Source organism: Carassius carassius, chromosome 44 (assembly GCF_963082965.1).
Source record: "Carassius carassius chromosome 44, fCarCar2.1, whole genome shotgun sequence".
NCBI classification, from domain to species: domain Eukaryota; kingdom Metazoa; phylum Chordata; class Actinopteri; order Cypriniformes; family Cyprinidae; genus Carassius; species Carassius carassius.
The window spans coordinates 4,358,738-4,370,823 of NC_081798.1; the positions used below are offsets into that span (position 1 = coordinate 4,358,738).

The 12,086-nt window shown below is 32.5% G+C and overlaps 2 protein-coding genes across 6 annotated transcripts in view; both read left to right on the forward strand.

Moving 5' to 3' along the window:
• slc4a10a (solute carrier family 4 member 10a) overlaps nucleotides 1-5,345 on the forward strand; it is a 48,352-nt gene extending 43,007 nt beyond the window's left edge. For 4 of the 5 annotated variants that reach the window (XM_059538291.1, XM_059538296.1, XM_059538292.1 and 1 more), the window contains 6 exons: nucleotides 4-72; nucleotides 831-1,004; nucleotides 1,159-1,281; nucleotides 1,412-1,476; nucleotides 2,248-2,358; nucleotides 3,826-5,345. In XM_059538291.1, the coding sequence (XP_059394274.1) occupies nucleotides 4-72; nucleotides 831-1,004; nucleotides 1,159-1,281; nucleotides 1,412-1,476; nucleotides 2,248-2,358; nucleotides 3,826-3,907 (624 nt within the window). In that variant the 3' untranslated portion in view covers nucleotides 3,908-5,345. Of the gene's footprint in view, nucleotides 1-3; nucleotides 73-830; nucleotides 1,005-1,158; nucleotides 1,282-1,411; nucleotides 1,477-2,247; nucleotides 2,359-2,882; nucleotides 2,920-3,825 lie in introns of all 5 variants that reach the window. The other variant, XM_059538295.1, reaches the window with a different exon arrangement.
• Nucleotides 5,346-7,817: 2,472 nt separating this feature from the next.
• mcf2l2 (MCF.2 cell line derived transforming sequence-like 2) overlaps nucleotides 7,818-12,086 on the forward strand; it is a 62,524-nt gene continuing 58,255 nt past the window's right edge. The window contains exon 1 of the mRNA XM_059538234.1: nucleotides 7,818-8,222. Within this exon, the coding sequence (XP_059394217.1) occupies nucleotides 8,141-8,222 (82 nt within the window). The 5' untranslated portion in view covers nucleotides 7,818-8,140. The remainder of the gene's footprint in view (nucleotides 8,223-12,086) is intronic.

The following is a 12,086-nucleotide window of genomic DNA, read 5'->3' on the forward strand; positions in this document are numbered from 1 at the left end:
CAGCATATCCCAATGCCTGTGTTATATGGCGTTTTCCTCTATATGGGAGCATCATCTCTCAGGGGCATACAGGTACTGCAACAACTGAATTCATATATTGTGCTTGATAGTTGTTTATTCAGATGTAGGAGTGGCTTATGTCATTTTAGTATTGTTTATATACTATTATAGCATTTATAAATAATTAGTATTAGATTTTATTTTTTATATTCTCAGTGTTCATTTAAGTAATATTATGTGCTTTTGTAATTGTTGATATATATATATTTTTATATTTACATTTAACTTTATAATTGAATGGTTTAATGATTTACATATTTTAATAATTTATTATAATTTCTAATAATAATTTATATCATAATATAATAATTCATAATACTTTGTAATTTGTACATTATAATAATTTGTAATAAAATGCTTTATACTTTAATTTAATGGTTTAATAATAAAACATAATAATTTATAATAATAATTTATCAAATAATATAATAATTTTATATTTTATTGTTAGGCTTTTGCTTGTATCATTTGTAGTACCCCAACTTCATCTTGATTTATTTCAATTAGCAGTCAAGTCAACATTTCTAATTTTCAGTTTTCATTCAAGTTAGTTTTTTTTTTATCTGATATATATATATAATATGAATGTTAGATGAAAGTAATATTGTGTGTGTGTGTGTGTGTATACTATATATATATATATATATATATATATATATATATATATATGTATATAATTTAGTTTATTAAAGTTTTAGAAAAATTTTTTGTTAACGATACTGAATTGACATTGTGCAATTTTGACAGTGTTAGTTGTGTTTGCCATTCAGTTCTTTGATCGTCTGAAGTTGTTTGGGATGCCAGCAAAACACCAGCCTGATTTTATCTACCTGAGACACGTCCCGTTGAGAAAGGTTCACCTGTTCACCATTATCCAGCTCAGCTGCTTGGTGCTTCTCTGGGTCATCAAAACTTCCAGAGCTGCCATAGTCTTTCCTATGATGGTAAGAAGTGTGTTTATGTTTATATAGATAGATAGGTACTGTACTGTGTGTGTGTGTGTATATATATATATATATATATATATATAGACATATATGTGTCTGTGTATACAATATATGTGTGTATTTCATATGATGTCTGCCTGTTTTCTTTTAGGTCTTAGCCCTTGTGTTCATTCGTAAGCTGTTGGACTTTGTCTTCTCTAAGCGAGATCTCAGCTGGCTTGATGACCTAATGCCCGAGAGCAAGAAGAAAAAAATGGAAGATGCACAGCAAGAGGTACCCCCCGCCCCATCAAACAGTGCTATTGGTCGCGGCCAGCAACAACACAATTGGCTGGCATTGACCAACCACTGCAGACAATGTTTTAAAAGGACAGTTCACCAACATGTTTTATTCTCACTTTCAGGAAAATCAGTGTGTCTTGATGGAGGATGAAGGAATTGTACAAGTGCCCTTAGAGGGGCATTTTAAGTAAGTAGGAAAAAAATATAATCATGGGCAAGCTGCTGTTATCTAATCTATCCTTAAATCTAGCTTTGTTAGAGTATTCATATTGATTCAGTGATTTGAAAGAAATATTTTATTGAATCATTAATTTGACCAAAGAATTTAGCTATTATACAAAGCACATTTATTTATTTATTTGTTTACTTATTTACTTACTTGTACTTACTTACATGTATTTATTTCATTATTTTATTATTATTATTATTTTATGAAAACATACACTACTGTTCAAAGGTTTGGGTCAGTAAGATTTAGTTTGAAAAGAAATTAATAATGTAACAAAAGATCAAATAAATGCTGATAAATCAGATGCAAACAAATGCTGTTCTTTTGAACTTTTTATTAATCAAAGATTTCTGAAAAAAAAAACTGTATCTCAACTGGGCATCAGATGGACATCAGTATGCAGCAAATCAGCATATTTGACTGATTACTCAAGGATCATGTGACACTGGAGAAAAATTCTATAAAATACATTACAAAAAAAATGATTATTTAAATTGTCTTTTTTCTCACAACATTACTGTTTTTAAATATTTTTTTTCATACTGACCCAAACTTTCGAACAGTAGTGTGTTAATTTTTTATGAGACATTTTTAATGTAATAGTAATACAATGTAATTTCATTTGTCAACTTGCAGTCTTTATTTTTTGTAAAAATGTTTAGATGAAAAAAATAAGATATGGAGATGATATAAGGTTAAAATGCATAAAATGTGTTTGCGTTCATCAAGGGACGATCCATCCATAGTCAACATTTCGGATGAAATGACAAAGTCATCTTTTGGAAATATCTGGAAAGGACTCAACACTGACAGCACCAGCAAAGATCAAAGCTCCAAAAGGTTTGGATGGAATATTCTCTCGCACACATGACAATATTCAAACATATCATTTTAATCTCACCACACACCTGCAAACAATGCATTGGGACAATGCAGTATTTTATGTCACAGTGGGACATGTTCAGTTTTACTCCTTTTATGGAACATTAAACTAAATTCCTACTTTTAAAAAGATCCAGAAGCCTACATTTTCATTCTCAGATCAGAGTTTGGTCATATCTGAGCCCATTGAGCTTAATTTTTTTTTAATGCTAATGAATATGTAGAATTGCTCAAATGTTTTTTCCCAATTTGGAATCAACTCCCAGTAAAATAAAATAAGAATCTTAGTGGATAAAGTGTAATTCCTAAATAAATGAATAAAGTGGATTCGTCTTTAATCCAGTTGGTATCCTCCAGGATCTGCACTACATTATAAAGTCATCCCATTAGTGAACTCCTCAAACATGCTGTTCTCTTTAAAATGGAAGTGTGACTATCAGGCTCATATTATGAATGAATTTTTCATCCCTGTCACTCATAAGCTCCCTCTCCTAATGTCTCAGATGCTGGTTTCCAAAGGTAAGACGCATCCCAACCCGTCTGTGCACGATCACTGTATATACACTAGTGCTGTGGTTGCCTGGTCTCCATCTTTTGGTGCTATGGTTCATGTTTCCTACGTTTAATCCTTGTTTCCTTTTCTTAAAAAAAATACAAAAAGTTGTGTCTTTAGAGTTGAACAACAATGAAACATTTCCAGGCTTTAGAAACACTGACGTCACAAGAGACTCGAGCATTTTAGGCATTGTGTGCATGTTTGTGTGTATTTGTTGAGAATGTCAAATGCATGGAAAAGCATGATTTTTTTTTTTGGGGGGGGGGGGGGGGGGTATTTTGGATTTTTTTGGTTTAGTGCATGCACAATTTTAATGGAGTAGTTCACCCAAAAATGAAAATGTGCTCACCCTCAGGCCATCCAAGATGTAAATTAATTTGTTTCTCCATCTGAACATTTGGTGAAATGTACATTCCATCATTTGCTCACCAGTGGATCCTCTGCTATGAATGGGTGCCGTCAGAATGAGAGCCCAAACAGCTGATAAAAACACCACAATAATACACAAGTAATTTGTTGGTTTCAGCAAAAAAAGAAACAAATGCATTAACAGGTTAATTGTGAAATAAGTGTTCAATATGAATTCATATTTAAATTGTTTAAATATGATACATATTAAAATGTTTATATATTAAATAATTAAGAATTAAATAAATTGAATATGAATTGTTTAGTTATTAATTTCAGTAATCAATTAAATATTTTAATCAACTGACAGCACTAATAAATCAGTCTCATAAAAAATGAGGTCACACAAAACATCTTTTTTTTTACGGCACACTCTAGTCACTCACAGACTCTCATTAGCTTTTTGACTACCAAAGTCTGTTTTTCTCCATGATGATGTGAGTCTTTCTGTGATTCTGCAGCTCAACAGTTGAAGTTGCCATTGGACAGAAAAGAGGCGATGAAGAGGAGGCGGCAGATTTGGATAGAGAGACGAGTTTGTGAGTTCACGTATTTCGAAACACTCTGTATCATGCCACACTGCAAGCACCACTAAATGCTTCTGTTCTGTAGGTCAGTGTGTGCCAGTCTGTGCTAAGGCACCTTGTTATATTTACATGTTTTTATGTGTGTGTGTGTGTGTGTGTGTGTATGGAGATGTTTGTTTTCAAACATTTGAATATGTGTTTGAATTTGCCGCCCACAAGGAGGATTGTTGGGTTGTGTGTTTTTCCAGTCCAACTGTACTCAAATTGTAGTTCCACCTATAGAAGTTAAAAAAAAATGTAAGGTTACTTTTGTTTTCCACTGAGTAGAGTGTTTTTTGTATGTTTTATATTTTTTGAAAGTAGATCCTATTGAAATTCCTTGTCTAAATATGTTTATTATATAAAATCCATTCTTTTTTATTATGCATACATGATAAATATTAATTTGCTGGCATAGTTAAAATATCATAATAGTAAGAAGCAATTTCTGACAGAAGATGCAAATGTAGTTCTATTAGCTTTTTCCGTGTCTGTGCGTTGAAGTATTCTCTGCATCACTTCATATTAAGATACTTGATGTTAACATTTACTACTTACCAACAGTGACCAATATTTTTAAAAGTACTTTTATGAACAGTTTTCTCATTTTGTGAATCTTATGATAGGATTTCCCTAAAATCGCAAACATATGAGCCAGGACTGTGCTCGTTTTACAAAATTTTCTCCTGAACATCTTGATATAAATCACATCCATATTCCGAAATTCATGTGTTGATTTGGACTGTTTTTTTTTCTTCTTTTTGAAAATGATATTACAAAGCATTATCTCATTTTGTGTAGCACTTAAACATGCAAATAATAGTAAACATATATTTTGTTAAAACGTTGCAAATAATATAACTGTATAGTGTGTTTTCACAATGTTTCTGAGTGGAAGGGCATCTGTCTCCTCTACAAGACTCATTTTCAAGCCAAGAGGAGACCTCATCGCTCGAATGAACGAATTACACTAGTACTGCCGATAATACAAAAATCATACAAGAAATGCAATAATATTCCTTTTCATAAGAGGGACATTTTACCATGCACTAACCAGAGACAAATCTACCATTTATCATTAACACATGTATTTTGTCTGTGTATAATCCTAAATAACAAAGTTATTTAATATGTGGATAGATTTAAATATGTAGAGACTGGGGAGAAATTTATGTTTTCATGTTACTGTCAGTGTTATTACAGTGTTTTGCCATTTTCCAGGTTGGTTGATTAAACTACGACACGCACATCTATGTCATAAGTTCTGTTGATTTCACTGTAAAATAAGCATTACTTCCTGAAAACAGTCTCTGTGGTTTATGAAATTATTTATTCCAATGTGTCATTACAACTGTGAGCAATTTTCATCACAATAAATGTGACCAAAAAAATAAATAAACTAATGCCGAACTGTGTTTTTGGTTTATATTTATTGTTGAGTCAATAGGAATATTAAAGTGTCATGATTATCGAGTTATTCAAATTTGGTTTATAAAGTATGTATCCTGAAGTCCAGCTCTGTTTGTGATTTTGGATTGATGACGTTGCATCCATTCCTCATGTATATGTTCTGCAGAAATAGGGTTTGCCACACAAGTTTGCTATACCATTTTAGGAAGGTCTACAGGTCACATCTTTAAGGTTCAATATATATATTACTCAGAAATCCAAACCTAACCTTACTATAAACTATAACAAGCTCCAAAAATGAACCTTAAAGACGTGACCTGTAGACCTTCCTAAAATGGTATAGCAAACTTTTATATATATATATATATATATATATATATATATATATATATAATTTTCCGTTCTTTTTATAATTTAACGCTGGGTTATAAAGGTACACGCAATTATACCTCAATCGTGAATTGTGCGAAACACTTAAATATATTATATTGCTAAATAAGGACTTCATCTTCTTAACTCATCAGGACGTGACTTTTTGTTTTTTTGTGTGTGGTTTTAAAATTCATATTTATGTGCATTTATTTTTCTCGAATAACAGAGCTCTTCAAATGATGTTAACCACAGACATTATTTTACTCATTTTAAAACCGGAAATCCTGGAGTGGGAAATTTGCGTTTGGCCTACAAATCGACGTCATAAAGCAGCTCTGCAATTTTTTTTTCCATGTATCTGTTTATGCTAAACATGTCAAACAACTCGGAGAAAACATTTGAATTTTACACTTATTAAAAGACATAGAATGCAATGCTCTTCTTTTTACGCTCATGTGCGATAGTCTGCCGAGAGGTGTTATAAATGACAATATATGACAACAGCCTCATCTTCATCATTCCAATGGTTAATGGTGGATTATTTCTAGGAAAGCCAATTGGTAAGGTATTAACATATGTAATTTTGTATCACAATATGCGTTCAATGTGTCATTTAGATTTATGATTGATATTTGTTCATGTTAACGTTTGGAAGTAATTATAAAATCACATGCAGTATTTTGTGTCAGTGTGTCCAACAGGAGGCGCTGCAGTACAGGCTTTATTGCTCTTGTCAGTAAGCGGCCCTACATCGCCATCAAGCGGTGAAACAGTACTAGGTCAATGGTTATCCTGCTCTAAATTAAGCTGACATTGTCTGAAATTATCACAACATTTATTTGAGCTACTTTTCTATTTCCAACAGTCTTGTTTTATGTAATAATTCTGAGTGGCCCTGTGAAGTGCAGAACACATTTAGCACGGATGTTGAAAGAATTCTAAATGGCTGTTTGGGAAAATAAATAAACAAGAATAAATTACACATATCTTCATAAAAGCAAGATAAACTCTCAGCACTATTCTTAATCTGATTTAATGAGTAATACATGTGCGATAAGTTTGCATGTAATGGCAGGAGCGCAGATGGCATCCCATCACCGAGAGTTTCCAAGGAGATGATCTGGCTCCCAAGGGCAATGTTGTCAGGAAAGATGCTAGCAGCCCATCAGCTCACATCAAAATGTGGACAAGAGTCCAGCTCAGTCATACGCTGATGCCGCTCCTCAACAACAACAAAAAAGTAAGTAAATAAAAAAAATTCCATTTTAACATAATTGTATAGAATGATTTTTATAATAATTATAAATGGTTTGATATATTTAAAATATTGACATTCAGTCTTTTCAAATATGCATAATAATAATAAAATTGCTATTGCTATTATAATTAAATATATTATTATTAGAAGTAGTGTAAAATTAAATGATGAGGATGATGATGAGTATTATTATTATATGAATGCGTGCTTGCTTGTATTTGCAGATTTACATATAAATATTAAGGATTCAAATAATTACGTTTATGTGCAGTTTATCACTGTATTATCTGTCCTATGCACCATAATTAACGTTGAAAAAACAATAATGAATTACATTGTTCAGTATGGCAATACTATTCATTTTTATATATATTTTTGCATTCATTAATAATGTATTAATTTAATACATTGATACATTTTATGGCAACAATGAATATAATATACGTTTGACTATTGCAATACAGGCTGGTTGCATAAATCAATAAATGTAATAATTATTATATTATTATTTATTTTGTATTATATAGTTTTATACTAAGAATGTATATAATATAATATAATATAATAAACTTAAAATAAAATTTGTGATCCAGTATCCCCACAACCAAGTAATTTGGAAAATAATATATATAATAAAGTAAAATAATAATATATTAAAAGTATTCTATATAAAATGTATTATTATACATTATAATTTATTATATTATATTAAGTTATATTATAATATACAGTAATAGTGTTTCATTAATGAAACATTACAAGTACAGGACTATTATACTGCAGGCTGTATGCACAAGGCTCCATTCCACTGAATCCATCGTTCCAGGTTTTGTGTGAAAGGAGCTCTGTGTCTCTCTGAAGGCAGGTAGTGTAGCCTCCCTCTGATTCTCTTCCTGGTGCCTGACACAGTCTTCAGGATAGAAGCCATAGAGCTGGTGTGAGAGCCGTGTAAAGTCCAGCCAGCATCACTCAGGCGCTGAGATTCACAATGAATGATTAACATCACAAAAGCCTCTCCGCACCTCCACGCTGTACAAAAGAACAAAAGAGCCGGATTCATCTGCCGGTGTCACCGGCTCGCTCTCGGAGTCTCCATCAAGGGCTGGGAGTGGCTGCTGTCTTTGTGAGAGTGGAGCGGGGAAGCCCTCGGTGAGCTGCGGAGGAGAGGAGATGCTCTGCAGGCTGGAGGAGGAAGAGGAGATGTCTCTACTGGAGCTACAGCAGAGGGTGGACTGTATCATCACCCATGTTGGTGAGTGGATTATTCACTGCTGAGGCTGATGGGGGTGTGTTACAGCTGTGATTCATCTGTCCAGCACTAATTCACATGCAGTCCGACAATTTAGGGGAAACCGTGAGGTAATTTTTAGAAATAAAGCTGGATTTTAGACCTCTGTGCTTTATTGTAACGTTAAATGTCATGCTGTTAAACACAGAATTTCAACATGAGCTATTCAAAGCGGAAATTGCAGAATATTCTTGGTTTATTTTATTTAACAGTTATTTATTTTTATTTCATTACATTGTGGAGGTTATAGCTATGTCTTTGTACAGGTATCACCAGCTACATTTGCTTCTGATTTGGCACCTATTTGTTTCAAAATCACATACTTCAATTAATTCAATTAAATTGGCCTTTTCAGCAAATTAAGAAAATAAATACAGCTTAGTCATATTTAGATATAGCTCCTTAGCAAAATAAATAGATATTATTTATTACTGTTATACTGCTTCTACTAATCATTATTATTATTAATGCATATTTGTGTGTACTTATAGATTTACACAAGGATTTAAATATTTTCAGTTAAATTTGTCACTGCATTACCAGCCTAAAGAACCAACATTAATATTTTTAAAAAAGGAAGCAAATTAATTACTATGTTCAATATATACATTATCAATAGCGTTACACATTATGTATTTATTAATAGTAGGCTATATCATTCAATTAAATATAAATAAGGTGTACAATATAATGTAACGGAACAGAATAATATTTAGTATTAATATAATAAGTTTTAAATAGGACTCCATTCCATTGAATCCATAGCGGAAAGCACAGATTTTTAGAGTATCAAAGTGCAAAAATGTGTTTTCATTTTATTAGTTAGATTTTATTATTTACTTACTTTTCTAATTAGGGTTGTTGGATAAGATTATGGCACCTGTTTGTGTCAGAATCACATATCTTAATTTGATATATGTGACCCTGGAGCACAAAACCAGACTTAAGTCGCTGCGGTATATTTTTAGCAATAGCCAAAAAAAATAGTAAAAAATTATCGATATATATTCTTTTATGCCAACAATCATTAGGATATTAAGAAAAAATCATGTTCCATGAAAATATTTAGTAAATTTCCTGCTGTAAATATATCAAAACTTAATTTTTGATTTAAATCTCACTATTTAGATTTTTTTGTACCCTCAGATTCCAGATTTTCAAATAGTTGTATCATCAGCCAAATATTGTCCATTCTGATAAACCATACATCAATGAAAATGCTTATTTATTCAGCTTTCAGATTATATATAAATCTCAATTTCAAAAAATTGACACTTAAGACACTTATTTTCAGAAAATAATCATGAAGCTTATGAAGGAATTCACTGAATTATTAGCTAAAAATCAGCTTAGTTAAATCTGCTTGAATAGGAGACCTGTGTATTTTAAACCCGTCTTCACTCTGGGAAGGTGTTTATTCCAAACAGCTGTATTTTTCATCTTCCTGTACCATAAAAAGCATGGGAATATCCAGGTGCTTCCCCATGCCAGCGAGTGAAGTGGGTTATTGTGCCACGCTGCTGTTCCCGCTGTCCTGCACGAGAGAGAGGCGCTGCCCCGCCCCCACTGCAGCCCTCGGGGGACGTACAGCTCGTTGCCATGGAAACTGAGATGGGCCAGTTCAGCCATATTGATTCACGTAGACACTGTGTGCTTTAAACACACACTCGCTGCTTCCTAAGTTCATTATCCGCATTATAACACACCGCTGCTTGAGCCAACTGAAAACCATTAGGCTTTTTAAACAATGGTTCAACCATTGATTTTGGGTTCACTGCACTGAACTGGACATTAGAGGTTAGAAATATCCAAGTGTTGTAAAAATGTTTAACTTATTGGACAGCCTCTGAAACCTGCCTTTGGTTTTGGGCAAACTACAGAGAACTGATAAGAGTTATTTCTGGCTCAGCGTCTGCGGTGATCCATCAGAGCATCCACCTCTCAGTGAGTCACAGATGTGACCCTCCAGCCCTGTAACAGCGAGATGACGCTCTGATTGGTCAGATGTGACATCACTCTCCTGTTAAATCCAAAGCTAAGTGATAGATTGCACAGTTCTCAGTATAGAGCTCATGAATATTGAACATACCAGATGAGCAGTCAAGCATTCTATACAATAACAGCAGCTCAGCCTAATGCAGTTACATTTGCATATATTAGCTGAAATTCATACTTACACAGCCTTTAAAGTGCCCCTATTATGCCATTTCCATTATTGCCTTCCATGCAGTGTGAAATGTAGCTGTGTGAATGTAAACGATCTGCAAAGTAAGTGCACAATAAATAAACTTATTGTCTCCCAAAATAAAGAATCGATTCTGAAACAGCTGAAACGAGTCGTAAGTAACTTCTGTGACATCAACATGTAATACATTTGCATAATCGCAAGATCGCTGGAAAATTTGGTTATATTAAATGCATATTTTGAGAAAACTAAAGCGTTTTTTTTACCTTTAATGCATGTAATCCTATTGTAGGAGATTCCCAAAACAATATTTGGAAACGTAAAAAAGGTATAATAGGGCACTTTAAAAGTTATTAAAAACATTAATAGCTTTCCTCTGCATTAAATGGATAATAAAGGCATTTATAATGTTACATAAATGCTGTTCTTTTGAACTTTCTGTTCATCGAAGAATCCTGTATAAGGGTTTCCACAAAAATATTAAGCAGCACAACTGCTTTTAACATTGATAATAATTAGAAGTGTTTCTTAAGCACTCATTTTTCCGAGGGATCATGTGACGCTGAAGACTGGAGTAATGATACTGAAAATTCAGCTTTGCATCACATTTTATAATATATTTAATAGAAAATAGTTATTTTAAATGTATATAATATTTCATAAAATTGCTGTTTTTGCTTTATTTTGATTAAATAAATGCAACTTTGTTGACCACAAGAGACTTCTTTCAAAAACATTAAAAGAAATTACCAACCACAAACTTTTAAATTCAAGTATAAAAAATATTGGAGACATTGGAGTATATTTAATTTCTACCTGTTCTTCTTCACTTTAAAATATGAATGTGGCAAAAACTTGGCTTTTTGGTGATGCTAAACGTAGTACAGGTTTGACAAGGTTTTTAAAAAACAGGAGAACATGTTAACAGCATCACATGAATGTTAGAAAATACGTTTTTTTTTTTTTTTGATAGCACTTTATTTTATGGTGTCCTTATTACACGTTACATGTTCTTACTATTATAATAACAATTAATTATACATGCAAGTGACCCTAAACCAAACCCTCATCCTAACCCTAACCATATAGTAATGCAATTTATTCCTGTGATGCAAAGCTGAATTTCCAGCATCATTACTCCAGTCTTCAGTGTCACATGATCTTCAGAAATCAGTCTGATAAGACTTAAGAAACATGTTTATTATTATCATGGTAAAAAGCAGTTGTGCTGCTTAATATTTTGATGGAAATTGTGAATAGAAAGTAAAAAAAAAAGCATTTTCTTGAAATATTTTAAGGTGTCCTTGTTACATGTACTTACTATTAAATTATTCATAATTACATGCAAGGAACCATAAGCCAAACCCTAACCATAAGTACATGTAGTTAATTAATATTACTCAGTATTTAAATGCATAGGCTAATTACACTAAAACAAGGCCACCTTAAAATATTTAAAAAAGTGTGACCAAATACTTTATGACACCATAAAAGGTTTGATCCTGGCTGCATTTTGCTTCTAAAAAAAAAGCCTAAAAGCCTTGAACTGGGCTTCATTCCAAGCTGCCTTCAACAAGACAGTATCCACAAAGACTTGGACTCACAATAAAACAGCAGCAGTGACGCTCAACAGCAAATCCAAA